This window comes from Epinephelus moara, chromosome 24, assembly GCF_006386435.1.
Source record: "Epinephelus moara isolate mb chromosome 24, YSFRI_EMoa_1.0, whole genome shotgun sequence".
Classification (NCBI taxonomy): domain Eukaryota; kingdom Metazoa; phylum Chordata; class Actinopteri; order Perciformes; family Serranidae; genus Epinephelus; species Epinephelus moara.
Window position 1 is genome coordinate 10,041,893 of NC_065529.1, and position 27,865 is coordinate 10,069,757.

General features: G+C 40.8%; 1 protein-coding gene across 1 annotated transcript in view; it reads right to left on the minus strand.

Moving 5' to 3' along the window:
- Positions 1 to 4,229: 4,229 nt before the first annotated feature.
- Positions 4,230 to 27,865, minus strand: part of mtmr14 (myotubularin related protein 14) — a 51,726-nt gene continuing 28,090 nt past the window's right edge. Inside the window, exons 16-19 of the mRNA XM_050036925.1 lie at positions 22,492 to 22,624; positions 17,031 to 17,207; positions 15,776 to 15,982; positions 4,230 to 9,493 (exon numbers count right to left, since the gene is read on the minus strand). Coding sequence (XP_049892882.1) covers positions 9,313 to 9,493; positions 15,776 to 15,982; positions 17,031 to 17,207; positions 22,492 to 22,624 — 698 coding nt within the window. The 3' untranslated portion in view covers positions 4,230 to 9,312. The remainder of the gene's footprint in view (positions 9,494 to 15,775; positions 15,983 to 17,030; positions 17,208 to 22,491; positions 22,625 to 27,865) is intronic.

Consider the following 27,865-nt stretch of genomic DNA (forward strand, 5'->3'; position numbering starts at 1 on the left):
CTGGAGCGCAGTTGAGGGTTAAGAGGCATACCTGAGGATGAGGCTTTCATTCATGGTGAGAGAGAGAGAGAGAGAGAGAGAGAGAGAGAGAGAGAGAGAGAGAGAGAGAAAGAAGCGGATGCAGAAGATCCCTCTCCTCCTTATTTCTCTCCATCCATCGCCAGGTGGAGGCAGAGACCTCCACAAGTTTCTCTGCTGTCTCTGGTCACAACTTGCGGTCCATGTACGGGGGATGATCAGTGCCGCGGTGGTGGGGGGTGGGGTTTCAACCTGGTTACTGCAGTTCACAAATATCACAATAATTTTAAAGAATGTAGAATTTGGTTTGAGACAACATGTTTTTCATACTTTTCATGTTATCATGTGTGATGATTAGTCCAGTTCCTGATGCATTTTCATGAACAATTCTTGGGGAGTTGATAAACTATGCATTTTTGGAATAGTTAGAACATGGGAAATATGAAAAATAATGTTTCCATTTTTTTCAAACTCTCTATGGTGGCCATTTTGGATTTTAAAATGTTCAAAACACCTTTTTTTAAAGGTCAGGTTCCAAGCTATGCGGGTGTTTACCTTCGATGGCTAAACATACATTTATTTATTCAGATATTCATAAAATCTAAGAACAATCACTTGGATATGAATTAATTGAATTTGGTGGTGGAGGGTCAAAGGTCAAGGTCATTGTGACCTCATAAAACATGTTTTTGGCTGCAACTCAAGAACTCATATGTTAACATTTCACACAAATATCTAATAAGATAAAATGATGAAGTGATGACATTTTATATCCAAAGTGCCAAAGGTCAACTTCAATGTGACATCATAATTCTCTGCAAGACTTTTCTTGGCTTAATTCATAGCCATAACTCACAGGAACAGAGTGGGAGACATTTTACGGAGCCCCTTAAAGGTCAAGTCGGGAGATTTTTTTTGGACTGACTTTTGCATTCCCTCGCAATAACGTTTTGGATTCCCATGAACCACCATTGTCACTTCCTCTTAGATGCCTGCATTGATCGGTGACCAACGTAAACTTGTATAAAGCTGGCGAGATCTCCTTGAAAACTGTAGTGTTGTTGTTATTGTCTTTCATGCTGTTGTAAGTAGCCTACTTAGGTTTGGGAACCAGCACTGTGTTGGTTGGACGGATATTTGGCCAGGAACTCAATACCGCAGAGCACACTCTTGCACTGGATGGGATACCCACGGGTACCCAACCCAGTGCAGGTGAAGATATGTGTACACACACACACACACACACATATATATATATATATATATACCAACGTGTAAAGAAAAAACAAAATAAAAAAAATAAAAAATGTATGTGGATTTTTCTTTACACGTTTGTACTTCTGCCGCAGTACCAGCACCTTGACTTCAGCTGTGCACGGGCATTTTTCTATTTTTGATATATATATATATACCGGGATATAAATTCGCGGGTATGGACATGGGTAAAAATTAACTACACGCTGGCGGGCAGCAGATGAGGACAAAAATATGTTTTTTATTTTTCAGAATAAAACAAATGAAAAAGATGTGCAGTATATGTTTAATATTTTGACATCTAAATCACTATTATAACGCTGCACTTCCTTTTATTTGTCAAGGACACAAGTTAAACATTTGAGCCCATCCTCACATTGGTCACCAACGTGGAGGATGTGGAGCCACGAAACTTTGCAACCCAAGGATGAGGTGGCAGCCTACAGCGTGTTCAAGACACCCAAGAGGATTCTTTTTCTCTGGTTCATGTGCCAGAGCCTTTGCACACGGCACAACACCTGCCCTTATATAGTATTTAGGGGGTGTTACCAATGCCAGTACGTGACTTATAGGGTTCATCCCAATACCGGATCTCGCATCCATGTTTCCCTCACTTGCGTCTCTTCCTCGCTTCTTAGTTCCGCCCTTGTAAGACATGGGGGAGAGATGCGAGGATGAGACGTGAGGAGAGAAGAAACGAGGAGATATATCTTTCGAGAAATGAGACGTCCTTGGCTGAATCCAAATCTCCACCCTCTGGACTTGCAGACTGAGCCCTTGCGGACTTCAGGCGTACGTAATGTGATGTATTCACCATCATCACGTAAAGTCTGCAAGAGTGGGAGTCTGCAGCATTATAAAAGGAGCTAATAGACAAGCTTGGAGGAGTCTGTTTCACTCGTTTCCGTGTTAACATCTGAGAGACTATCATGTATATGGTTATCACTGCAGCACTCTCCTACGTGATTAGATTGCACAGCTTTTATAGGCAAGGCTGCAGTATTAAAATGCATATTGATTATCTCTATAGCCTATACTTCTACATATTTCTGTATCATGATGTTGTTGAATTTTATATCTGGCCTACATTATTCAAGTAATGTTTTAATATTACAATTTATGGGGTTTTGTGTGTGTGTGTTTTCTGTCAGCAATTTGGAAAAATTAAAACATCACATCCGTATTGCAATGAATTGTGGGCAATTAAACTAGTGAAGTCTGCTGAAGTCTGCACCCCAAGCGGACTCTGTGGAAGTCCATAGAAAGTCCGCTTGAGGCCCCTTGTAGACTGAATGAATTGTGGATTTGGACAGCCCTAGCATACATTTGGATTCAGCCCTTTCCTCTGAAGCATCATGTGAAGCGACATGTATTTCAAATGACGGCGGCAGCTGATTACAGCTGGATCAGCTGTCAGGAGGCTTTATTAACAGCTACAGAAAGTTTTAATGGAGTTTGTTGCTGCACACACATAATGTTATATATACATATATAATGATAAAGATAGATACAGTTATCAGTAGCAGAGCAGCAGTGTTATCTCTGTCTAACAATCACCTGCACCTTTATATCACCTTTATAATATATACAGTGTCCTGCTCAGAGTCACAGGTGTTTATATGATTTAGGCCTTTTCATTAATTGCATCTGTATTTATTGATATTCTGATTGTGAGTTCATTATTTAATAACCCAGAATATGACCATGGTGTCTCTGTACACTGGAAATAATTTATTAGGGCCAAATGTTTCAGGGAAAATTAAAATTCTGTAACTCATCAACCGGCCTCTCAGGAATCATCCGCCTCAGGTGTGACTGAATGGAAATGACGGTCAGTGATGTAAGCAGTGTTTCTTGCTGACAGACAGACTCTCTGACTTTGATTGTATCCAGTATCCAAGTTGATTAGGGAAATAAGAGATGGTGAAAAGATGGTGCACAGAATTTTAACCTGATGAATCAGAAAACAAAATATAAAACATGGCAGTGATACTCTTTTTTTAAAATCTGTTATCTGTCTTCACTCTGTATGAAACTCCAGTGATATTGTGATGTATCAGATCAGTCCAATCAGCTGCAGCGCTGCACTGCCCAATCAATAACTGATAACCAATCAGGGGGGTGTGTCGGTCGGTAAAAGACTTCCAGGAGGGCCGCACTTGTGTATCTTCAATTCCCTCCCCCTGAAAGCCTGCTCTCTCCTCAACACCTCGACTCCTCTGAGTGCAATTAACGTATTGAGATGTCCTACAAGATGGCGAGTCTGGATGGATTTCCGGGTCAAGTGATAGAGGATGGAGGAGTCGAGGAGGGATATTGGGATGAACCCATGGTCAAGTGGGATTCGTCATTCATCACACCTGGGTAAGAGCAGATTTGGATGGTGAACATGTGCATCTGGAGTTGACTTGACTGACAGAAAATTAAAAGAAATTCAAGAGAATGTTGCTTCATGAGGCCAGTGTCTCTTGTTGTCCTGTTCGGTAAGGACAATTTGTTTAGCTTGACAGATGAATTTGATTGGAACTACAAAGTGGGGAATTGAAACATCCAGTAATATAACTGCGTTATGCAATCACATTACATTTGACAAGGAATTCTCATTTGCCAAACTGCACTTAGGTGTCTTATCAGTGTTAAGAAAGGCCATTAAGGGGAAGTGGATAATGTGGTTTAAATAGTTAATATATTTCACCATGGATGATAACGAATTAGAAGCTAATGAGATTTTTTGCTGAATTAAAGTCAGTTGAACAGGAAAGAAATAAGCAAGTCACAAAGATGTTTGTTTCTTTTGTTTATTCACAATTGCCACCTGCTGCTCAGTTCACCTTTCATCGTAGCCTGCTGCCTGCCAACAATTAAGAGCAATTCATAACAAAAAAAACCCAAAAGGTAAAATTACCTAAAAATACATCAACTGTACAAAGAAACATCTTCACACAGAGAACATCAGAACAAGTGCAATGCAGCATTTTAATTAATGAGAGATTCTGAAATAAAAATTAACTTGTAAAACAAATAAAACCATCATACGCCGCAACTGAGATCAACTTGGAGGATGTCATGCAAAACCAGTGAGTGAAAAAGTGACAAATATTTGAATTAAGTCAGGATGAGAAATTTTTCTCACAATGACTATTTTCTAGCAAGTTGAAAATAACAATGTTTTTGTAAGTGTCCTGAAATGGGCTGCTTAACAGGCAGACAGTAGAAATCATGCCAAAATAACAATATGAAACCTGGATTGAATAAGAACTCCTTTTCAGTAAAGATACCTTAAAAAGAACACTCACAGGGAGATGAGACTGTGCCTGAAAGTCTTACTTGTCTCAAATAATGCTGGACAGATTGTTCTGCTATCGGTTTGTGGAGGGTTACAAATTTAAACCACTTCTTTCACAACCCATGCAGAGAACATGCGATACATGCGGCCAGATGAACCAAATGCTCAAAAGTTTCTTAATGCATCAAGAATAAAGGGATGAAAACTCCTGTGGCTTAAAAGCAGCTTAGCATGTTTTAGTGGAACAAAGAAAGCAGAATTTGGCTTAGAATCAAGCAGAACACCAAATTCTGCCAGTTAAAAGAACAGTTGAACATTTTGGGAATTGTTCTTAAGTAGTTCTTTCTGAGTGAGATGTGAAAATCCATACCACTTATGTCTGTGCATTAAAGGTGTGGGGGTGAAGTGGGGTCATATGAGGTACTTATCCTTAGACAGTATATCACATACAGTAGATGTCAGTCAGCACACCCCCAGTTTGGAGAAGCAGGCTGGAGTCCGACATGAAAGCTCAGCAATGTACTGCTGTGGAGGGGTCAGCAACAAAATGTATTTTAGCCACCTCAAAAAGTCCCACCCAAAAATAAATCAGTATCAGTTTAAGTGCATGTTCTATTCAGTATTTTCACCTTTTTACCTGTCTGTCAGACAGCCCATTCTAAAGAGAAAGCCATTAACAGCTTCAGTTATCCATCTATGCTCTCGTCAAAGCCACCAGACTCCATTGAGAAAAACAGTAATTTTAGCGCACCAAACACAGGAGCTGCTGGTCTACTGCTGCTTCAATCAGTTAGTTAGTTAGTGTTATTGTGGGACTTTGGTGGAACTAACCCCTTTAAATGCCAAAGTCACACAATAACACAATCAAAATAACTGTTCGAGGCAGAGATAGACCAGCAGCATCTGTGTTCAGCAATGTTAAATCACTGATTTTCTCAATGGAGTCTGGCTTAGAAGGAAGCGAAACAACAGCTGCACATTGCAGTTGGAAATCACTGTCTGACAGAAAGGTAAAGCAGTACAAATACTCTCAATACAGCGCACACATACACTAATATTGACTTTTTTAGGTGGGTATTTTTTTAGGTAGCTAAAATACATGTTGTTGCTGACCCCACCACAGCATTAGATTACTGAGCTACAATGTTGGACTCCAGTCTGCTTCTCCAAACTGGAGGTGTGCTGGCCTCCATCTACTGTATGCCTATGGATAAGCACCCCATGCAACCCCACTTCAAAAAATCTTAACTATGTGAGCCTATGTCAATTCCAAAAAAGTAAGTACATAACATCTCTAAAACTGATAATACTAAATATTAGAGACTAGATAAAACATGGTATCAAGCTTTGAGGTGTTGGTATGCATATTTTTTTAATGCATCCAAGCTGTAGTCCGTATTTCACACAGACACTTGATATTGGTGTCAATTTTCTCATCTCACTATCAGAGAGAAAGTCAAAAAATGTATGTCCAAAAATTACAACTAGAATTATTCCTTAAATCAATAAAATACTCTTTGCCAACAGTCTTTTTCAAAGGCAGAATTGAAAATCTCACTCATCTGGGGGTGACTGACTGAAATCCAATTTCATCAACAGTATCAGGGGTGTAAATAAGACTCAACAGCTATACGTTACTGTACAACAAAAAAGACTTGTAATCTTGCAACCGAGTGATAAAAATGGAAACCCCAAAAGCTTCATTGCAAAGCTAACGCTGCTAATGCTCTACACTCAAAATTTCATCAACAATCTGCTGCTAAAAGCCCAGGCTCTTATAACCATTTATGAAACAGAAATACACCTGAAACTGGACCAGAAGTAGAGATCTGATCTTTTCATACTCAAGATTAAAAAAAGGCACAACAAAAGGTCCTGAGGTACAGCAGCCGTCAAAATCGTTTGGCAACACCAACAAGCTAGTATCGAATAAAATCTCTCAACAGAATTGTCTCAAGAAAATGTCTGCCCAAGTGTGACCTGAAAAAAAGACGCACGTGTTTGAACAGTTTTTGTGTGATAATAGCTAGGCAGAGACCTCAGCACTGGCAGGAATCACTGTTTGACGAAAAAGAACACTGAAAAGGCCTTCGGCTCACAGATTTGCTACCACAATGCTAAGTGCCTCTTGTGCTACCATGTCAGTGCTACGAAATAATAAGAAAAAAAAAGAAGAAAAAGTAACAGGAAAAATTACTGGATATGGACTCAAGTAGAGGATATGGAGAGATTAGACTGGCGAAGTGAAACAATAGCTTGGATACCTTCGTCACTTCATTTCCAGGGTTACCATCTTCAAAATCTGTGCTATGTGAGGCAATTCAAGAAGAGTCCCTGTAGATGTTTAATCATCAACACTTAATTTGTAAAGATGAAAAAACTTTAAAGCTATCTAGTTAAAGGATAAGACCAGATTTTTTGGACTAGACTATCTTCCTCACATACTGTACAATGCTGAGAGTTGCTGTAATCATCCCTTCTGTCCATACTGGCGGTGAAGTTCAATGAACTCTTTATGAAGACAGGCTCTTCTCCCAGCCTTCAAGTTTGGCCGTTCTCAACAGCTATAAACACTTTTGCCTTTAGAGGCGTTTAGTTGATAGCGGTTAGCAGCTAACTCAAAAAAGAACAGCAGCTGAAAATTGGGAAAACAATAAGGTCCGGAAGCTCCTTACTGTCCAAGCAGTAGACAAGATCTGCTGCCACGCACATTTAAAAAAAATAAATAAATAAAAATAAAATCATCACATACTGGAGTGGCATGATGCCATCATTGTTTGATTCTGTGTAAAAATGCAAAGACGCACGAAGAAGGGACTTTGTAGCAACCCTACAGCAAGATCTCCATGTATAAGGCGTTTATGACTGCAGGCTTTTTTGCACAGCACTTCAAGTGTGGTCTTTTAGAACAGCTATTAACGCTTCTGCCTTTAAACATGGTCAGACAACATGCTGTATGGACTAGTTTGTTTCAAGTATAGTGAACTCTTGCCAAGACTGAAATTGCTATTCAAGTAACAGGATGTGATGTAAGACCAGGACAAAACACTGGCACTAGGTGTGTTTTCATCCACCTGATTTCGCATTTTCAATTTGTGCATAAAAACAACCTAAGTGAAGTGAGCAGGAATTTGAATAAACATGTAGTACAAAAAAAAGGTTGTAGCATGGGGGAAGTGGAAAAGTTAGTGTACCGATAAAAAGTAAATACGACTAAGTGCAATGGAGACCGATGAAGCGAATAAATGATGATGCACAGTTATGATGCATCATTGCATAGGCCATTGCAAGCTCTCTTCGTCATCTCTGCAGGTTTTTAACATGCTTACAGTGTATATGCACAGAACTCTACCAAGAGCACAGAGCTGTAATTTTAATTATTCAAAACTCTATTTCCAATCTCAAGTGCATTCTCTGTTATCATTCATCTATTGTTTCCTTCAGTTGAGGTTTGACTAGAACTCTTCTGTTGTGGTGGTGTGATGGCCATTTTGCCCAATTTAGATGGAAACACAACTACTCAAACTGCTGAGGCCTGATATTCACTTCGACTGAAAATGAATATAAATTTTGTCCTCTAAATTGTCACACTACAAAGGGATCCCTTCACTGCCAGTTTGGACAGAACAAATGTGAACAGCAGCCAATAACTGAGTAAGTGTACATATGGCATGTGAGTTTTGCATTAAAGGTCTAGTGTGCAGGATTTAGTGGCATCTAGTGGTGAGGTTGCAGACTGTAACCAACTGAAACTTCTCCCATGTGCCAAGCATGCAGGAGAACTACAGTGGCCAACTCGAAAACACAAATGGCTCCACATAGAGCCAGTGTTTGGTTTGTCCATTCTGGGTTACTACAGAAACAACATGGTGGGCACCGTGCAAGAGGACCAGCTCCCTATGTAGATATTAACAGCTCATTCTAAGGTAACAAAAACACAATAATTCTTAGTTTCAGGTTATTATTGACTGATGAAAAAAGTTATGAATATTACGTTCCATTTCTGCCAATATATCCCTGTCAATCCTACACACTGGACCTTTATGATGGACTTTCTGAAATTCAACCTTATTATTCAAGTCTGGACCCCAAAGCTGCAAGCTCTGAAACTGATTATATATTCTGATTTTAATCTACTGTGCCAAATTGGAAGCTAAAAAAAGCTTGGTGCCATTTCTGTCAGAACACAATAAGTGCTTTTTTTTATCTTAGCTTTAAATTTCACCTTAACAACAACAGTCCTTTGCTTGGATCAGTATAATAGCAGCACAAAGCAAGAGAACTAAAAACATGGCTGCCTGTACATGGGACGGTCACTGCAAGGACTCTTAAGGATTTTAAGAAATTAGGAACAGATTAAGGAAGAGCAGAGGAAGGAAGAAGTGTTTGTATTCTGCCTGTAACAGGTACAGACCCCATGTTCTCAGCCTTGTAAATATCAGCAGCTAGAAAGACTTCTTAATATCCCTTTTTGATACCGTGGCTGAAACCATTTCCCTCCCTGAATGTGACTGATGAACTCAACATGGAAGATTAAACATCCAGAGTAAAGCTGGAGCAGCACAGAAAAAAATGAAATCCAAGCATTGAAGGTTTGAAAACAAAATCAAAGAAAGGAAATAGGAAAAATGCTTCACCCCTGATCTGAACAGAGATGTTTGGCACTTTATTGTACTGAGTCCAGGCATGTTGGATATAGACTGTGGATGGATGGATGGAGGCAGAAGGAGGATCTGAAGTCACATTGAGAGGGTTCAGACGATGGCGTTGGTGCCCCGGAGGCCGACCCCGCGGGCAAACTGCTCCAGCAGACCGGAGATGGCGCCTGAGGGGCTGGGTGCTGAGGACTTGAGGCCAACAGTGGAGCTGTAGGCTGCCAGGAAGACTTCCCGCACTGCCTCCAGACGGGCCTGACGCTCAGAGGGGAAGGGACACCTGGCGAGTAGAGAGGAAGGAGGGAGGGACAGAAAACGAAGGGAAGCAAGATAAGACAGGAAGAAAAGGTTAGGGAGGGAAATCCTATTTTAAAAGTGCTGCAAAAATAACTACAAACAGAAGAAACTAGAATTACTACCCTGTGGTTGTATGTCTCTGTGCACCAGTCTAGTTGTACTTACAATTTACATCTGTGTCTATAAACATGGATGTTTCACACACAGCTTTCCCCCAGACAGCACAAAGACCTATACAATCAGCACAGTTTCAAGATGAGTGTCACCAATTCAGGATGTGACCAAATATCTCCCCTCCTGTTCCTGAGATATGATGTTGAAGAATGGCCAGAGAAGTGTTTTTGAAGAACATTATGATGTCACAGTGAAGGTGGCCTTTGACCTTTTGGATATAAAATGTCATCACTTCATTATTTTATCCTTTTAGACATTTCTGTGAAATTTTGTCATAATTAGCATCTGAATTCTTTTCATGGCCAAAAACATGTTTTGTGACCTTTGATCTTCAACCACCAAACTCTAAAGCCCAGTTAAGACTAATGATTTGCAACAAGGTGAACCGTTTTAGAACGTTGCAGAGAAAAGTTGTGGCGGTGTGAACTGGCCGGTCTGAGCTCCAGTTAAGCCGGCTGATGTTGTCACCTGTGACTCAGCTGGTCAAATCACCTCCGGCAGGTTTTAGTGAGGCGCGTCACCTGTTTCAACAGTCAATCTCCTTGTTGTGAAGTCCGCTGGTCAAATCAAAATGGCTGCAGACGGCGGGTTCTCTTGCTGTGGCAGGTGCTCCATCCCCGGCGAGCCTTTGGTCTGAACTGAGCCCTATGGGTTCATTCTTAAGTGGACATTTGTGCCAAATTTGAATAAATTCGTTCAAGCCGTTTTTGAGATATTGCATTTACAAGAATGAGACAGACAAGAGGTCACACTGACCTTTGACCGCCAAAATCTAATCAGTTCAGCCTTGAGTCCAAGTGAACATTTGTTCCAAATTTGAAGAAATTCCCTCAAGATTTTCCTGAGATATCACGCCTACAATAATGGGACATACGGACGGACGGATGGACAACCTGAAAACATAATGCCTCCGGCCACAGCTATCACAGGCACTGAGGCATAAAAAGAGGAAGTCTGCCGAGGAATCAGAAGAGAAGAGCAGAATGACGCAGGCAGAGGCAGTTTGGATCAACCCTACTTCTAAATTAACCATCACAGAGCTCACATACTGATCATCATCATCTCTGCTTCTCTCCCTTCTACCCAGCTTACTTCATTCACTCTGAATAAAGATAGATAGATATTATTTTGCCTTTTCTGGCTGCAAGCGATGCTGGTGGGACACACTCTATTCAGCAGTCAGATCAAACAGAAATTAAAATGTGTCCCCTGATGGGAGCAAAGAGTAAAAGGATGAATCAGAGGGAGAACCTGGTGGAAAATTCATCCCCCTTGATTGTCCTCCTCGTCTATGGCTTGGTTCAGAGGGGGGCAGAGAGCAGCGACAAAGGTTCTCCAACAGAAACAACCATGTTCATGTTTTACACAAGCACGTACACAAATGTTTGCCACACTTTTGTTTTTACGAGAATACTGACCAAAATAGTGTGTGTACTGAGTGGAATATTAACCAGTTAAAAAAATCCACCTGTCAATGCTTTCTGTTGGACAAACCCTGCTTCTAAATGACATCAAACATATTTTGGCAGTTTTGTATTGCAGTATTTTGTAATTTATTCATAAACTGACATTTATGCCGATGCTGCACACGTGCCATCAGTGTAACACAAAACAAAGAATGTTAATCAGTATGGATGCAATCATGATATACTAGTTCTCATTTACGTATTGTTCTGTTTCAGTCAACAGTAATTCCATCATGGCTCGTATACTTGTTAACCAGGCAGTAATTTCCCAGCTGCTGCGCTGCTCATAAACATCAGAATTTCATCATCACGACACTGTCTGTCTTGTGATTGGCTAAAATGTCATTTAAAGAATGTAATAATACAAAATTAACAGGCAAAAAATGGGTTGCCTTCCTAACTTTACTGTCACACAGTCTCATACTGTGACTGAGCAAACTTAGCAAAAGATCAAACAGTTTCAAGGTGGACACTCAAAGACGAGTGTCACCAATTCAGTATCAGACCAAATGTCTCCCCTTCTGTTCCTGAGATCTAACACCGAATAATGGCCAGAAAGTGTTTTATGCAGAACATTATGATGTCACAGTGAAGTTGGCCTTTATACTTATAAAATGTCATCACTTAATCATTTTATCCTGTTAGACATTTGTGTGAAATTTTGTCATAATAAGCATATGTATTCTTGAGTTATGGCCAAAATCATATTTTGTGAGGTCACACTGACCTTGATCTTTGACCATCTACCACAAAATTCTAATCAGTTTATTCTTAGTCAAGTAGACAGTTGTGCCAAATTTGAAGAAATTCCCTCAAGACCTTCTTGAGATATACACAGTATATCCTTAGTCACAAACAGGCGGACCGCGGTCCGAGTCCGGACCCACACGCTGTCCTATATGGACCTGGACCTATAACCAGTAAATTATTAAGGATTTTAAATTTTAACGAGACGCTTCTATTTTAGCCAGCTCAACTTTTCTAGTCTTTACGGCACTGGTTTAGATGATCAGGAAATGCACAGACCAATTGTATGCAAGTTAAGCCATCCTACATGATGCCACCCAGCCAATCAAATCTCTGCATTCCAGGCGATTAACATTGCGACTCTATATACAGTCAAATGAGAGCGGTGCGAGGCGAGTGACAAGCGGAAGGACGATAGAAAAATAGAAAGACAAATATAGAAGGACAGAAATATAGAAAAAGAAAGAAAGCGATACAGAGAGAGAAGACGGAGAGGAAGAGGCGAGTGAACAAGGGACAGGGAGAGAAACAGAGGAAGCTTTCCCAGGTCTAAGGAAAGTAGCCCTGTACATCTTAACCATGTTTGGCTCCACATACAGCTGCGAGGCAGCTTTCTCCACAATGAACATAATAAAAACTAAATATGGTCCCAGGCTCACCAATGAGCACCTGCACTGTATGAGAGTGGCCCTGACACCATTCCAGCCCAGATTTAAAATCCTGGCAGGACAAGCTCAAGCTCAGTTCTCTCACTAAACAGTGGGAAAAGAGGGAAAGAAAGAGAAACTGTAAAACTGTTCAACTGTTTTTTATTTATTGTAAAATTGGTTGAGACTGTTAAGTCAAGATGTGAAACAATTAAAGAAAAAGGAAAATTCAAGCTATTGCGACACTTTAGTTATTCTAAAGTTAAGCACTTTATTTTTTCAACAACTATTTTATTTATTTTCTCCATTTTATTTCTAAATGCATATCTGTATAGTTCAATGCTAAGTGACAATAAATATTGCCGAAATGTTTTTGAATCATACTTTCTCTATTTGAATTGACAGTCAGATGTTAATTACATGCAGACGTTGATACAACTACTAGGCTACTTCAGTTTATATCACACTAAATCATATCGCTCGACATTATGATGTTCTGGACATTTGCTTTTGGAAATTTTCTCTAACTGGACCTCTTTGAATTTTAGTTGAATAGCCCTGCAGTTTATGTACACACTTTTGAAAAAAGACATGTAATACAGTTTACAAACCTTTAACAAAAATGCTGGATTTCGGTATGGGTGTGTGAGATGTAGAATATTTCAGAATTATGTTTTTTTTATGCACCTACAAGATTTGAAGTCAAGGTAGAAATGTGGGACTGTTACTTTTGAATATTTCTAAATTTATACAGTAAAAATGACTGACTTGAGTGTCTACTCTGAGATGTCCTCATCTGAAATGTATCTGTCAGTCAATGTCAGGAATTGTCTATTTAATCTTGTTTTCCCAGCAACCCAAAAATCAAAGAATGAAAAGACATTTCCTTCAAAATTTAGTGGTATTTACTTTATAATTTATGAGGGACACCAGTTATATTAAAGTTTAACTGAAAAGTGGAAAAAAAGGGGTCATTGTTTATTAACCTTCCAGAAATAAATTTCTACTAGTGTGCAACTAACCGTGAAGAGACCACTCTGCCCTACCGCCTCATCTGCAGTGTAAAGTCTTAAAGCAATGGGACTGCCGTCATTTCCCATCATGCCTGTCTAGTGCTGGACTACTGTCTTGTGAATTTCTGTCCGGTTTCCATGCTGGCCACAGCTCTGAAACGGCTCTGGTCAGGGTCACAAATGACCTTCTGATGACAGCAGACATCGGCTCCCCATCCCTCCTCATACTTCTGGATCTTACAGTTGCATTTGACACTGTGGACCACAGCATCCTCCTTCACCGCCTGCATTCCACCATCGGCCTCACTGATACCGTCCACAAGTGGTTCACATTCTACCTCACTGGGCAAACTGAGTATGTTGCATTGAGAGAGGCAAAATCACAAGTTCACTATGTCACCTGTGGTGTCCCTCAAGGCTCGTGCTGGGTCCTAGCCTCTTCACTCTCTATATGCTCACCCTCGGCCGTGTTATCAGCAGGCATGGCATATCATTCCATTGTTATGCTCAGGGATGCAAACAGGTGTGTGGTCAAAAAGGAGAGAGCTTGTCAAAGCGAAATTCTGAATATCAAAATACACTAACACTAATTTTTGAAAAATACTGTGTATTCCAAAACAGAACAAATCCATTGAGCAACAGTGTTTCCCCTATATGCATCTAGCAGCGGTGGTGCTCCGCTGCTGAAATATGACCGCCGCTGCTGATTTTTTTTGTTTTTTTCATCTTAGCTCTTCAAAAACTACCGTTATATTATTTGGCGCTACAGATGCTTCATATCCAGGTCATGCCAACCACCAACCACCAACTCAACACAACCTGGCAAATGCTGATAAGCTTGTCCACGCCTTTGTCTCCTCCAGGCTGGACTACTGTAATGCACTCCTCATCGGGATCCCTAGTAAAAGCATCCGGAGGGTTCAATACATCCAGAACAGCGCTGCTAGGATCCTGATAGGGCGCGCAAGCATGACCATATCACACCCATCCTAAAATCACTCCGTTGAACTCAGAATTCAATACAAGGTTTCCCTCCTCACACATCAGAGCATTCATGGACATGCCCCGCTCTATCTTGAAGAACTCCTCACTCCTCTGACTTCTTCACGCACCCGCCGCACTGCCAACCTCCTCAACCCCCCCAGGACCAGACTCCGCACCATGGGAGACCAGGCCTTCTGCTCGGCCGCTCCCAGACTGTGGAATGCTCTCCCTGACCACCTGACTGACGCTTTTAAACGCAACTTAGACTTACCTTTTTACTAAAGCCTTTTAATGTATTTTATCATGTTGTCTGTTTTAAATTCTTAGCATAGCATATCTGCACTGCCTTCTGTAGCACTTTGAGATTTGTTTTTTATGTAAAATGCGTTACAAATAAAATTTATTATTACTACTGAATCGTTTGTTGAGTTTTATGTTAAATGTTCCAGATTGCAAATGTGACTTTTAATTAGTGTTTATAATATGACTGTTCAGAACATAGCGGCTTATGTTGGTAACTGTCTTTTTTGTACTGCTTTATGTTTTTAACCATGAGTGAGGTGACATTTCTTTAGGAGTATGGTAACATGTACTTTAAAATACATGTATACAAACTCTAACCACAATACAATGGCCTGCCGTTACACGCCCCTGCAGGCCCAACTAGGAAATGACAGACCTTTTTATTTTTATATCCAGTCGTCAAAAATGAAAGTACTGAACTGGCACATATCGGATATCAGCCAACCAATGAATTGGTGGGGCATCTAAATGTTACTGCCATCACACTGCTAACATGGCTAAAAGTCAAAAGAAACATTTGTCCAGGTAGCTTAAGTCATCATAGCTTGGTGCTACAAAGGCTTAGTAGTTGCTCTAAAAATAAATGTGATCATAAACTCCTCTTCTACACACCTCTATAACAGTTGACAAAGTGGTTACATTACATACAGCACATGCTGGTTGATGCTCTAAGGAAAGCAAACCCATCCTCCAGTAATAGAAGATGCTAATTTCATTGTAACATTGAGCCTTGCACCAATCATGACAAGCTTATTTGCCAAGCTTAGTAAAAACAATAGAAAAAGATGCAAAGGGTTTCCTTAGCAGAGGTGGTGAATCACTGTCAAACCCAAACATTAACTACTGCACCTGTAATCTACACTAACCTTTCTTTAACTGAGTTCCAACAGAAAGAGGGAAAGTAATGGAGGGGTTGTACAGTGTTACTTACATTCGTCCACTGGGTCCTTCATCCTGAAAACTGAAGGGCAGGGGGGAGTCGTAGGCAGCAGCCACAGCAGATGAGGTGGAGGAGGCTGAGGCCACAGGTGGATGGAAGTTAGCGTGGTCATGGATGCTGCCACAACCCGAAACTATCTGCCAACTCCCGTACTCTGTCGAGAGAGAGGAACCTGACCGAGTGTAGTCTGCTGCTAACCTGAGAGAGACAGACAACAGAGAGTGAGGAGGTGTCAAAAACTGTCCTGTGTGTCAGTTAAATACCAAGCAACCAGGTACTCACAGGTTTTCCTCGCTGCGTAATACAACACAATAAGCAGGCAATAATTATTCTGACAGCTGTCAATCATCTGTCAGAAGCCACAATGATGGATGACACTGCATCCAAGTGCCTAATGACCAGTTGAATAGTAATAATGGGAATAATAACTGTTTTAAAGAACAAAATAATCCTAAATTTAACCAACGACAAAGGGACATAACTATGAAAATAACAATGACAAAGAAATGCAAATGTAATTTTACTGTGGTGAATATAATAATTAGAATCTACCTTGTATGCAGTTATAACTTCAAAGTTAAAACTACATACATTGCAAATTAACAACAGCAGAGCTCTTTGGGTTGACCTGCATCTCTGGCAAGCTCAGAATGCACTCACAGTAGTGCGTTCTGAGTGTGTGCGTACACCATGCGAAAGTACATTCTTTTAAGGACAGCTGTAGTACATACTAAAAGTAAACAGATAAAAAATTGGACTGAACGCATCCTAAGACTCAAAAGAATCACGAAGGTGCATGTTTTTCTTCCAGGGGCCACAAAGCTAACAGCAGAATCAGATGTCAATCACGCGCAGCTGTCCCCTGCCACACAATTCTGATGTAATCAACTCAAGTGGAAACACCTGCATGGATATGTTTGGACTGTACTGCAGCCACTACAGTCTGATGTTTTCATAGTGATGGAAGGCTTTCCTTTTATGGCAATAACTGTAAGGAAAATGTTAAGACACGGAAGGTGAAAATGGCAAAATCACTGTTTCAGTGTCAGCGCTGAATACCAGAGGAATATTCTCTCAATGCCCATGCATGAGCTGCAGTTTGAGGCCACAGGCTCTGCTGTGAGAGCTTAAGCACTGTGCCTCTGGTGATCATCCAAAATTTACATTACTCAAGTTAAGTGCGTGTATAAAAATAAGATGGCACGCAAACTTGGAATGGCTGATGGAGCTGTATCCACTCCCTCACCTTCTTCCGGGGACAGCCAACGGGCTGCTGCCAGTGCGTGTGATGCCATGTTCTGATTGGTTGGAGGAGGAGGAGCTGGAAGACCTGGCCTCATTGAGTGGATGTGAGAGGTGCTCGTCTAGAGGGTTCTGTTTATTCCAAACAACCATCTGAGGGGAGGAGGTGGTGCCTTTTCTCCTGAGGGGAGGAAGAACACATCAGCATCCACAAAGTGTGCAGTACTAGCAGCTTGTGATAAAAGTTTGCTTTCAATTATGATGGGATATGAAAAACAGCTTTTTACTGATTGAAATTAATTTTGATTGACTTGAAGCACAATCATAAATTAACAGTTCTTTCTGAAAATCGACTGAAATGGAAATATTTGGGAAGATTGCCATTTCTTTTTTCTGACATTCATCCGAAGGCCCTGTTATAGTGCTACATAATAAAATTGTTTGTCATTTACATGTCATTAATTAAAATGAGACCGCTGTGCTGGCAGAGTGGGGATCTGGAGTGGCGGCAGAGATCTGACAAAAACAAAAATGAACCTGGCTCATTTTGAGACAATGTCATCCAGCTACACACTATTTTGGAAAGTCAAGTACAAGCAAGTGCAAGTGCACAGTCCTGGATGATTCTGCACCATAAATCACCAAAATGTATTTCTACTGTTAACCTCAACACTGAGCACGCGATGCCCACTCTAATGTCATCCCTAAGCACTGACCCCTCACACATTTGCGGTCGTCTCTTTCATCACCGTCGTCAGTATCTGAGTGTTGTGTGAGATTTTTCTGCACACAAGAAATTTCTGACTGCTTCATAATCTAGAGTTTGTTATTTGCTACCTGTTAAAATCCGTATTTGTGACTTCTCTGTTTTGTTTATTTTTCTTTTTTTCTGACCTGAAATGCCGCTGTTATCACCATTTTTACTTCACACCGCGGTGCAGAGTTGTGGGCTTACAGAAAGTATGCATGAAGGCTTCAAAGAGTTGGACTTCCTGGATCATATTTCATCATTCATTCATTCGCACTAGCATCTGAAGTGACTAGTGCTGCACGTTATATTGACACTAATAAAGTATCGCAATACCCTGTCATTAAAAATGGTGCAATACCCCGTTTTATTAGTATTGGTACCTAAGAGAAGAGCCAGGGTTTCCAACACATTCATTTATTTGTGGCGTCCCACTAAAATGAAAAATCTGCTGCCATGTCTTGATTTACTACTTTTGAAGCTGGTTTCTTTTAGCCTGGTGAAACCATCCTGATCTCACGAGCTCATATTCTATTTCGCTCCGCAGATCAGTCTGGCTATGCAATCATTAAGGCGCATTCTGGCATCGGTAAAAGCTTACCGGGCCAGTCACAACCGTTTATTACTTTGGGGCGGGTTATTTGAAATCACATCATCAGAAGAGGGACAAGGAGCGGAGTGAATGCATTTCATAAACAAATGACCTTGGACCACTACAATCTAATCACTTCATCCTTGAGTCCAAGTCAGCATTTGTGCCAAATTTGAAGAAATCCCCTCAAGGCGTTCTTGAAATATTGCGTTCACAAGAATGAGTCATACAAGGTCACAATGACCTTGATCTTTGATCACCTAAATTTAGTCATTTCACCCCTGAGTCCAAGTGGACAGTTGTGCCAAATTTGAAAAAAAATCCTTCCTGGCGTTCTTAAGGTATCACATTCACGAGAACAGGATGGATGGGCAGATAGACAGGCCAACAACAAGAAAACATCATGCCTGCAGTTACAGTGATCATCAGCGCAGAAGCATTAAAAAAAAAAGAAAATAAATCCAAAAACCTCAAAATTTAGAGAAGGGGCACAGACAAACAGGCAAGATAAAAAAAGAAAAAGAAAAAAATCTTACAGTGTGTGTGCAGCTCTCCGCTTTCACTATTTGCAGACATAGTGGGAGAGGCATGGCTACAAATACAAGTGCTCTTGTTGACCTATGGCTTGTCAACAAGGCAGACTCACAAAGTGCAATACGGCATCATTTCATTTACACAGCCAACAGTCAGGGCAGGCCCACAGACACTACAAAGCCGGTCTGTAAAAGATGTTTTAAACCTACGCAGACTAAGGGAGCTAACACGTCCAACTTGGCAAAGCACCTCGTAGACAGACATGCTGAGCTGTTTACAGAGCAGCGGGTTAGTGAATGTGATAGATAATATAAATAGTCAGATACAATTCAGGGCAATGTTTTTATTTTGTGACTAGTGAACTTTTTTTTTCCCTCAAAGTGTGAAGGGGCAATTAAGGGCATTGATCACCGCTGGCTAATTTGGCTTTATCATGGCAAACATCTTTATAAACAAACACAACGTTTACATTGGTAATATTAAATTTACAATATCTTGCAATTAAAAATCAGATGTTCACATGTAAACAGATCCACAACACCAGTTATATACTATCAATTTACACTCAGTCCTGGTAATGGTAATCATGGCATGTCCATTTTTGTCAATTATTACTTTTATTACTGGAAAATGTGCTTGGTATAACTCAGATCCTCCACCAAGGAGGTGTACTTATTAAACACTGTTTAATAAAGCCCTGTCTCCACCAAACACTTTTGGTATGGTACAACCAAAAGTTACCCTTCAGACGTGGTACCTAGACCCTAGGTCTGTTAAGTGTTTCCACCATTAACAGTACTCTTAATTGTGGGCCGGGCTGTTGTCACTCACTGCACTGTCCAGCACTTGGTGTATTTCCTCTTCAGCAGTGACACAGAGGGAAGTCTGCACCTCATTTATCGACCACAGAACGAGGCTGCAAGCCAATTTCAATAACAAAATAAAACAGGCTGCAGTGAGAGTCTCTCTCCATGGGATATTTAAAAATAGCAGGTTCGTGCATTTAGTCCTTCTCAGGCATGTACAGGGGTTTAGTGTTGCTGGAGCCCATGGGAGCAACACTCCACAACACTTTTTTTCTCCAGGTGAGGATTAGAATATATGCAATTAACATAATCTGATCAAAACTGAAATATGATTTCAAACACTTAAAGATCCACTCATTACGAAAAATGGATGTCACCCAAGAGAGACAATAAAAACTAATGGAATGGACAAAGTTGTCATATTGAAATTTAAGATGTGCTGATGGATTCCCGTCATTAACTCATGCATTGAGTAACGCTACAAGTAAATTTTCAACCTTAAAAGTTGCGGGCAGAGAGTTAAATTATTTTTTTCTCAGTCTATAGCTGCTGCGAGAGGAGTGACCGTCTGCTATTGACCAATGAACAGACTGCAGTGTTTCTAGCTCCACTTTTTAGTACCAGCTCTGTGTCTTAGGTACCCCAACAGAGGGGGGACCAAAGATAGGAGCAGTTTTTTGTTTTGTTTTTTTGGGTTTTTTTTTTAAAGATATGTTTTGGGGCTTTTTAGCCTTTAATGGATAGGACAGACAAGCGTGAAGGGGGGAGAGAGAGAGGGAGTGACATGCAGCAAAGGGCCACAGGCTGGAGTCGAACCCAGGCCGCTGCCGCAACAGCCTTGTACATGGGGCGCCTGCTCTACCACTAAGCCACTGACACCCCGATAGGAGCAGTTTGTAACGGTTCCATTGGTACCTTCCACAATTTTTCAGTGGAAACAGAGAAAATGCACACCAAATTGAACTGAATCGGTTGCAAGCGGTTACTGAATCTGGTTGCAAATATAAAATTACGATTATTTTTGCTTGGGGTATGCGAAATGTCATTTCGTTTTTGTGCTGCGCATAAAAATGACAAATAAAGAAGTTCAGTTCAGTTCATAGCATTATATATGACAACACAGCATCCAGTTGCTAATGACTAACAGCCTACTGTAGCGTAGCCTCTGAAACATTAACGTTATCTTCCTTGTGCGTTTCCACTTACTAGTAATGTTAACGCTACTATCTAACGTTAGCACTGTAACCTTATTCTAAAACTCATCAGTCATCACTGACTCCGGTTGAGTTTTAAAAGTCCGGGGTTGCATTTGACTTGGTTGTAACGTTACACTCACTCTCCTCTTCCGTGTATCTAACATTACCTTGCCAACGCCTACGTCTATCATAGGCGTAATGAGGACGTATGCTGTGATCCATTTACGTTGCTATGAGCGGTGAGACTCAAGATGATGTCGTAACTTCCTGTTTAAATTGGCAATATGCGGCCCCGTTTGTGTTTGTACCATTTACGACCTAAACGTAAACAAAGATGGATGCCTCCAAGAAAGCAGTCCTCACTATTGCAGTAGCGGAGCCTTTATTATTAGCAACACTGCTAGATACTTTCACCAACACCAACCGATAAACAACACATACACGACATTCCATGCACAACAACACATCATAAAGCATTCCCATAAGGCATTATAATGTGTACGAGTAATTAAAATGAGGACTCAGATTTGCTAAACAGTAAAAATAATAGGAAAGAGCAGAGCCACTTATGGTAAATATAGAGCGCAGCCATCTTTGCTTTCGTCAGTCTTTCGAAACTCGTAGTTCGTATGAGACCGCTACTGGTAGAACCGCCTCAAAGAGGCGTGTCACGTCGTGTCGCTGCGTAATTTTGCGCAGCTTCCTGTCTTTCCTACCGTCTTACTAGCAGTAAGATCTATATGGAACACACCAGTAATGGAGGAGGGGGGGTAGGCCTTTGGAGGGAAGTGGAGTTGCAGGAGGAGGGGGATGGGACTTTGGAGGGAGGCGGGAGTTGAGGATGTTCAATTTTTTTACAAGTGCTGTGTGAAATGCAAGAAAGGTAAGAGTAGCTTTAAATAGATTCAATGCTTCAATGCACATCCTTGGTGGAAGTTTGCCCTCTACTGAAAGCACATTTTCTAGTTTTCTGTTTAGTCAGATTATTTCCTGATGTTTTAGGTTTTGGTCATGGTATTATTTTAGTATCTGTATTGAGACATTTAGGGAGGTACTGCATCTTAGTCATAATTTGGCATCATGAACTTTTTTGTTGCAGATTTTGTTTGCAAGGCCTAGGAGAGAAGACAGAATATTTTGTTCAAGAATGAGCTGTTATAGTATGTTTGTTTCTTTTTTGTTATTTTGAAATGAACTGAATTGTTATGAATTATCTGTGAATGCTGCAACTATCTCTTTTGGTGTCTTATAAACCCATGAGGGTTGGGCACTTTTAGGTGCATGACACAGGAATAAAACTAACTAACTAACAACACTAGAAGCATCGCACCCCCACCAATGCAGCCCCTAGCGTATTTTTTTGTTGTTGTAAGCAGTGCTGTTTTCAGCAGTGCTTACAACAACAGTGAGATACACAGTGAGACATACATGTATGTCTGCGTGTTGTTCATGGAAAAGCTTAAATTTTGACAAACTGAACCAATAACTTGTATAAATAGGTGTATCTATCAACTTCCAAACCACACAATTAAAACATTTTTTAAAAGAAATGATTCCCTGAATTTTGGGAGCCTGTGTGTGATACTGACCAGCTGGAGGCCTGGGGTTGGCTGGACAACAGGTCCACGGTGTCATTGGTGAGGCTGGAGGCACCGCCCACATCCTCAGTGATGAGGGAAAAGTCACTGCTCAGACTGGTCACACTGCCGCGATCCCTCGGCTCTGAAACCAAACACACAGCAGGGCTGTTCATTCAGCTCCTAACTCAGTAGACCTTTTACATCGCAGACATTTTGAAATATCACAGCAAGCAAACCTCAGGTCGGTGTACAGAGAGTTGAAGTGTGAACTTCCAGGTTCTTTCACAGAAGTAAGAAAGCCTCGATCAAAATCCCACTGACATTTGCAACAATGCTAAAAGCTCCAGCGTCAGAACATAATTTTACTCAACAGTATGTCATATGGCTCACTTCATAGTTTAGATAAGAACTGTAGTTTTTCTTTCTTTCTTTTTTTTAAATATGTAATATGGTTTATTTGAAATTCTGTGTACAACATTCAGAGCACTGATATATCAGTCCCTCCAGGATGTTGCAATGGCAACAATTAACACAAATTCAGCCAATACCCGTGAATTCTGTGCAACCTTGCAATTTTATCCAATCACCACAACTTCACTGCAAATTTTACCATTTAAAACAGGTAAAATCTCATTTAATTATAGAGCTGTGCGCAGCTTATTGATTCGCTCAGCCCTTCTCTCCCTCTGTTTATCATGACACTACTGCTGAGGGACCAGCAACTGGGACAGGGTGACGCACACAGTGACAGGGCTAACTGTTAGCATCACACAGGCAATGTTACCCAACGTTATTAACAAGTTTAACAACAGGGTTGAGCCATTACGGTGTCAGTGTTAACAGCTTGGTGTTGGATGTTAACCGCTGCAACAAAATACGATGAGTAGCAGAGGGATGAGATCACGATGTGTTGTGTTAGCTCCTGCTAACCTGGCAGAGAGAGCAAGAGGAGAGCAGCTCATGGAGGTGGTCCTACAGTGCTGCTTCAAACTGCACAAACAGCTGACCACCACCCTCCACTGCTTCCAACCCCCCCTACTGTTACAAATAGTTTCTAATTTTGTGGGAAACACTGACTGCTCATGATAATAACCTCTGAATCCGAGATTACAATTTTCACTTGCCCCCGCAATTACATTGCCAAAAAAAAAAAAAAAAAAAGCAACATGCATCACAATTTCTTTTCTTTCTTTCTTTCTTTCTTTAGAAACGCTGCCATGAAATCAGGCATTTCAGGCTGCAACAATCACAAAAAAACCTGAAGGGACTGATATAGTAGCAAACGGCATCCTGTTGTGATCTGAGCTTCTCTGTTCTTTGCCGCAAATGCATTTTAGTACATGTGAGTCCCTATGTGTGTATCCTTCTGGCTAATTAATTGCCACCTCTCTGCATTGTGCTCCTACAGCGGTTACTGCTGATAATGCTGATGGCATCATCGCTGAAGTGTAGTGCCCACCCTCCGGGTCCCCCAAAGGTTAACACAGTTAACTCTGTCTGTATTTGGCACCACTCATGGAAATAGAACTATTAGCTGAGTAGTTTCCAAAAAAAAAGAGAAAAGGGAAAGAAAGCGAACTGACTTTGTAAATATAATATAATTTAAAAAAAAATCAAACACTGCATAAGAGAGACATGAATCAAGAGAGGGAGGGCGGGACTCACAGAAACTTAGTACGTTTACATGCACAGGGTGGTCAACCTACAGCTTTAGCTCGACTTGGCCATTTCATCTGACTAGTGTCCTTGTCCCAGTGTATAAGCACGGGAAGGGAATCAATTTATTGACTGAAGTATGTTCAACTCCACTACGATAGGTGGTGATATACGCCCTTTCAGCTTGTTAGTACTGGACCTTTTTCCAGCTGACCTATTAGGTCACAGACCAAACAATCGACAACCAAGTTAGCTACAGTTAGCTAGCGGCAAACTGGTACCATGGTGGACAACTTTACAGCACTGTACATTTAATCTGTCCAAAAATGCACTGCTCTGGATGTAGATTTCACCATGTTGTTACCAGCTTCTTCTCCTGTTACGTATTTAATGCTATTCGACTTCCAGGTCAAAGCTCAGGCGAAACCAGTTTGGGTCCACCTGACTGTATACATGCAGGAGTAAATCGACTGCTAATCACATTATCTGGCTGCGCTAAACCGACTTTAAGAAATTAGATTCAGTATGTCCTGCAGTTGGACTAACATGTTTACATGTATTTTAAAAGTATGATTTTAGTCGGGCTTACACAATACATTGATTTTCTCTAATGTCATGTAAGCGAACTGATTGTGTTTTCATAGGGCCAAGAATTTGAAGCTACGCCCCTGCCTAGACCTTTGCAGGTAATACATCACAGCTCAACAGATGAGAGTCAGGGCGTAGCAGTTTATTCAGACATGTCTGTAATGAAAGCAGGACAGAGAGGAAAGAACACTGACTTGAAGAGAGCGCTGGTAAATGTTATAGATATAGACGAAACATGAAACCAAGTTATGATGACGTAAATACCCATGCTGCAGCACTTGTATTTCTTTCATATGAGCTATAGTTTTTCTCTGCTCGCAGAGTGAGTGTTCATAAATCCCAAAGGGTTCAGCTCCTTACAGCAACAGCTGTAGTGGAGAAGATTTGTCTCAGACTGTGGAAAGAAACGCTGAATGTGAGATTGCATTAAATTACAGAAGCTAGTGGAACAGAGACTAGCCGGGTCATGATATCATGACCTTGGCTCTCTGTTATAACATTAACATTAATGATAGCTGCATTCTACCGAAACAAGGTATTGTACATGCTGGAAAAGCTTACAGGTACACTTAATGTAACTGAGCAATTCTCATTAGTCTGCTGTAAAAAAAGAAAAAGAAAAAAGAAAAAATCAATACTTCAGTGTCCCACACACACTTAGGATAGCCTGCGCAGTATTATGGCCCTTCAGAGATATATTCTGAACAACTGTTTTCAGCTGCTTTTCTCTTCTTTTCCTCCTCTAGTTGTGCCAGAAGTGTCTATAAATGTACTAACAGAAATTATAAGGCATCTATGGCTGTGAAAAGGATAAACTACCACATAAAGCAGTATACTAATGCACATGCCAGACTCTACTGAAGGTTAAAAGGCTGCAGACATAAAGGTTTGTGACGCAAGATGTTTTGGAATCAAGCCTTGCGGTTCTCTAAAGAGATGAAAGCACTGTCTCATCACCCAGAGTCTTACTGCTTTGTCTCTGGCCCGACACTGTCTGTGCTCGCAGCACTCCAAACCTTTGTTATTCCTCATTGCATCAGACCAGAGGCAAGTGGCAGAAGCTCCCAAAGCTGCCACAAGTACGCCACCCCCCCAAAAAAAGGAGGAAAGATGATATAACAAGCAGGACTCAGATAAAAAAAATAATGCCACATTTAAGACTTTCCCTGCACACGTTTGTAACTTTTTTATTAAATGTTAAAAGCTCAAAAGGAAAATGTGGGTTTCTATAGTCACTGTGAGTGCTTTCATACCAAATCTGTTTGGTTCGGTTAAAACAAACTCATGCCCATTTACACAGTTAGTTAGTATGGTTCATTTGGGCTGATGTGAAAGCAGTCAAACGACCCCTGGTGCAAAAAACAAAACAACCGTACCAAGATAAAAAGGTGGGTCTCGCTTTTTAACGGCTTGTTTGCGCCAGTGTGAAAGAAAACGAACCAATCCATCTCCTGATCCTGATCACCCTTAGAATATTACCACCAATACCCAGTTCCATGACACACCAAACTGAAGCATGTTACCTTTAACAACAAGAAATCCCAGGTGAAATGTAACTTTCTGTACAGGAACACCAACGTGTAGCTGACAGTAAAAAAGTAGTCACACTACTCCAATCAAACACACCAGTACAGTGCCCAGACATGGGGGACTTGAGTTACATGACTTAACCCAAGTCCAACTGAGGCTGACTGATGAAAGACTTGACTTGAGACTTGACTTTGACTTGAAACAGATGACTTGAAAGGACTTTACATTTTTATTTAATATTTGTATTTTTCTAGACATTGAGAAGTTACGTTTTGCTTTTAAAATATGATGATGCATATGTTGCAGCGGGAGACGACCCATTGGCTGATATTCGTACGGACACACTCTACCACAGCTCTCCTCGGAGGAATGGCAGTATGAACAGTGACATCATGAGCTTCACTGTGTGCTTTTATTCAGTTCTATCTGCTTGATACATGTAGTTAGGTTTTCAATAACTCATTTAGTATTGAAGGTGCTTTGCAACCAGCGACACACTGTCAGCACCAGGCCGTTATACGAACACACAGTCACCACTGTGAGAGCCGATACATGCACTGCCAGCTTCACATGCCCCGGCTCTCTTATTTGTACGAGGTTTTGATACTGCAACAATGCTTAACAACTGCTCCTGCCTGCTGTTCCAACATAAGTTCACTATCTGTGAGTGTGTGTGTATGCAATTGCCGTGAGCATCCATGCGCCATGAAATAGTTTCCCCTGTGACTTTTGTTTTCTTTTTGCCTCCCATTGGTGCTCAGCTCGTGTTTGGGGACTATTACAGTGTGTTATTATCTCACCTGCTCTCTCAGAGCAGCAGGTATGCTATGTGAGTGGAGACTTTCACCGTGACCAGAGGGCTTAGAGCAGGAGAAGAAGTATTTAAATCCTTTACTCTGGTAAAAGTAACTAATACTAGCCTGTAAAAATACTCTGTTACAAGTCAAATTCCTGCATTTAAAATTTTTTTTTTTTTTAAGATATCTTTTTGGTCATTTTGCCTTTATTGGACAGGACAGGTAAGCATGAAGGGGGGAGAGAGAGAGAGTGACATGCAGCAAAGGGTCACAGGCTGGATTCGAACCCGGGCCGCTGTGGCAACAGCCTTGTACATGGGCGCCTGCTCTGCCACTAAGCCACCGACACCCCATTTAAAATATTATTTAAGTAAAAGTATGTAAGTATAATCAGGAAAATGTATTTAAAGTATAACAAGTAAAAGTACTACAAAATGTTCCCTGTGACTGTAGTCTACTACAATATGTCATCTTATTAGATGATTCTAACTTGTGCATTAATGTAAAAGCAGGATTTTACTGTTGTAGTTGATTGAAGTGGAGCTGATTTTGAACTATTAAAGGGATAGTTCACCCAAAAATGAAAATTCAGCCATTATCTACTCACCCTCATGCTGAGGAAGGCCCTGGTGAAGTTTTAGAGTGCTCACATCCCTTGCGGAGAATGGCAGACGGCGCCCCAGACTAACGTCCAAGAACACAAAATTGAACCCACAAAATATCTCCAACATGCTCATCCATAGTGATCCATGTGTCCTGAAGCCCCGACATAAAAATTGTTTTGAAAAACGTCATATGAACTCTGTTTTTAG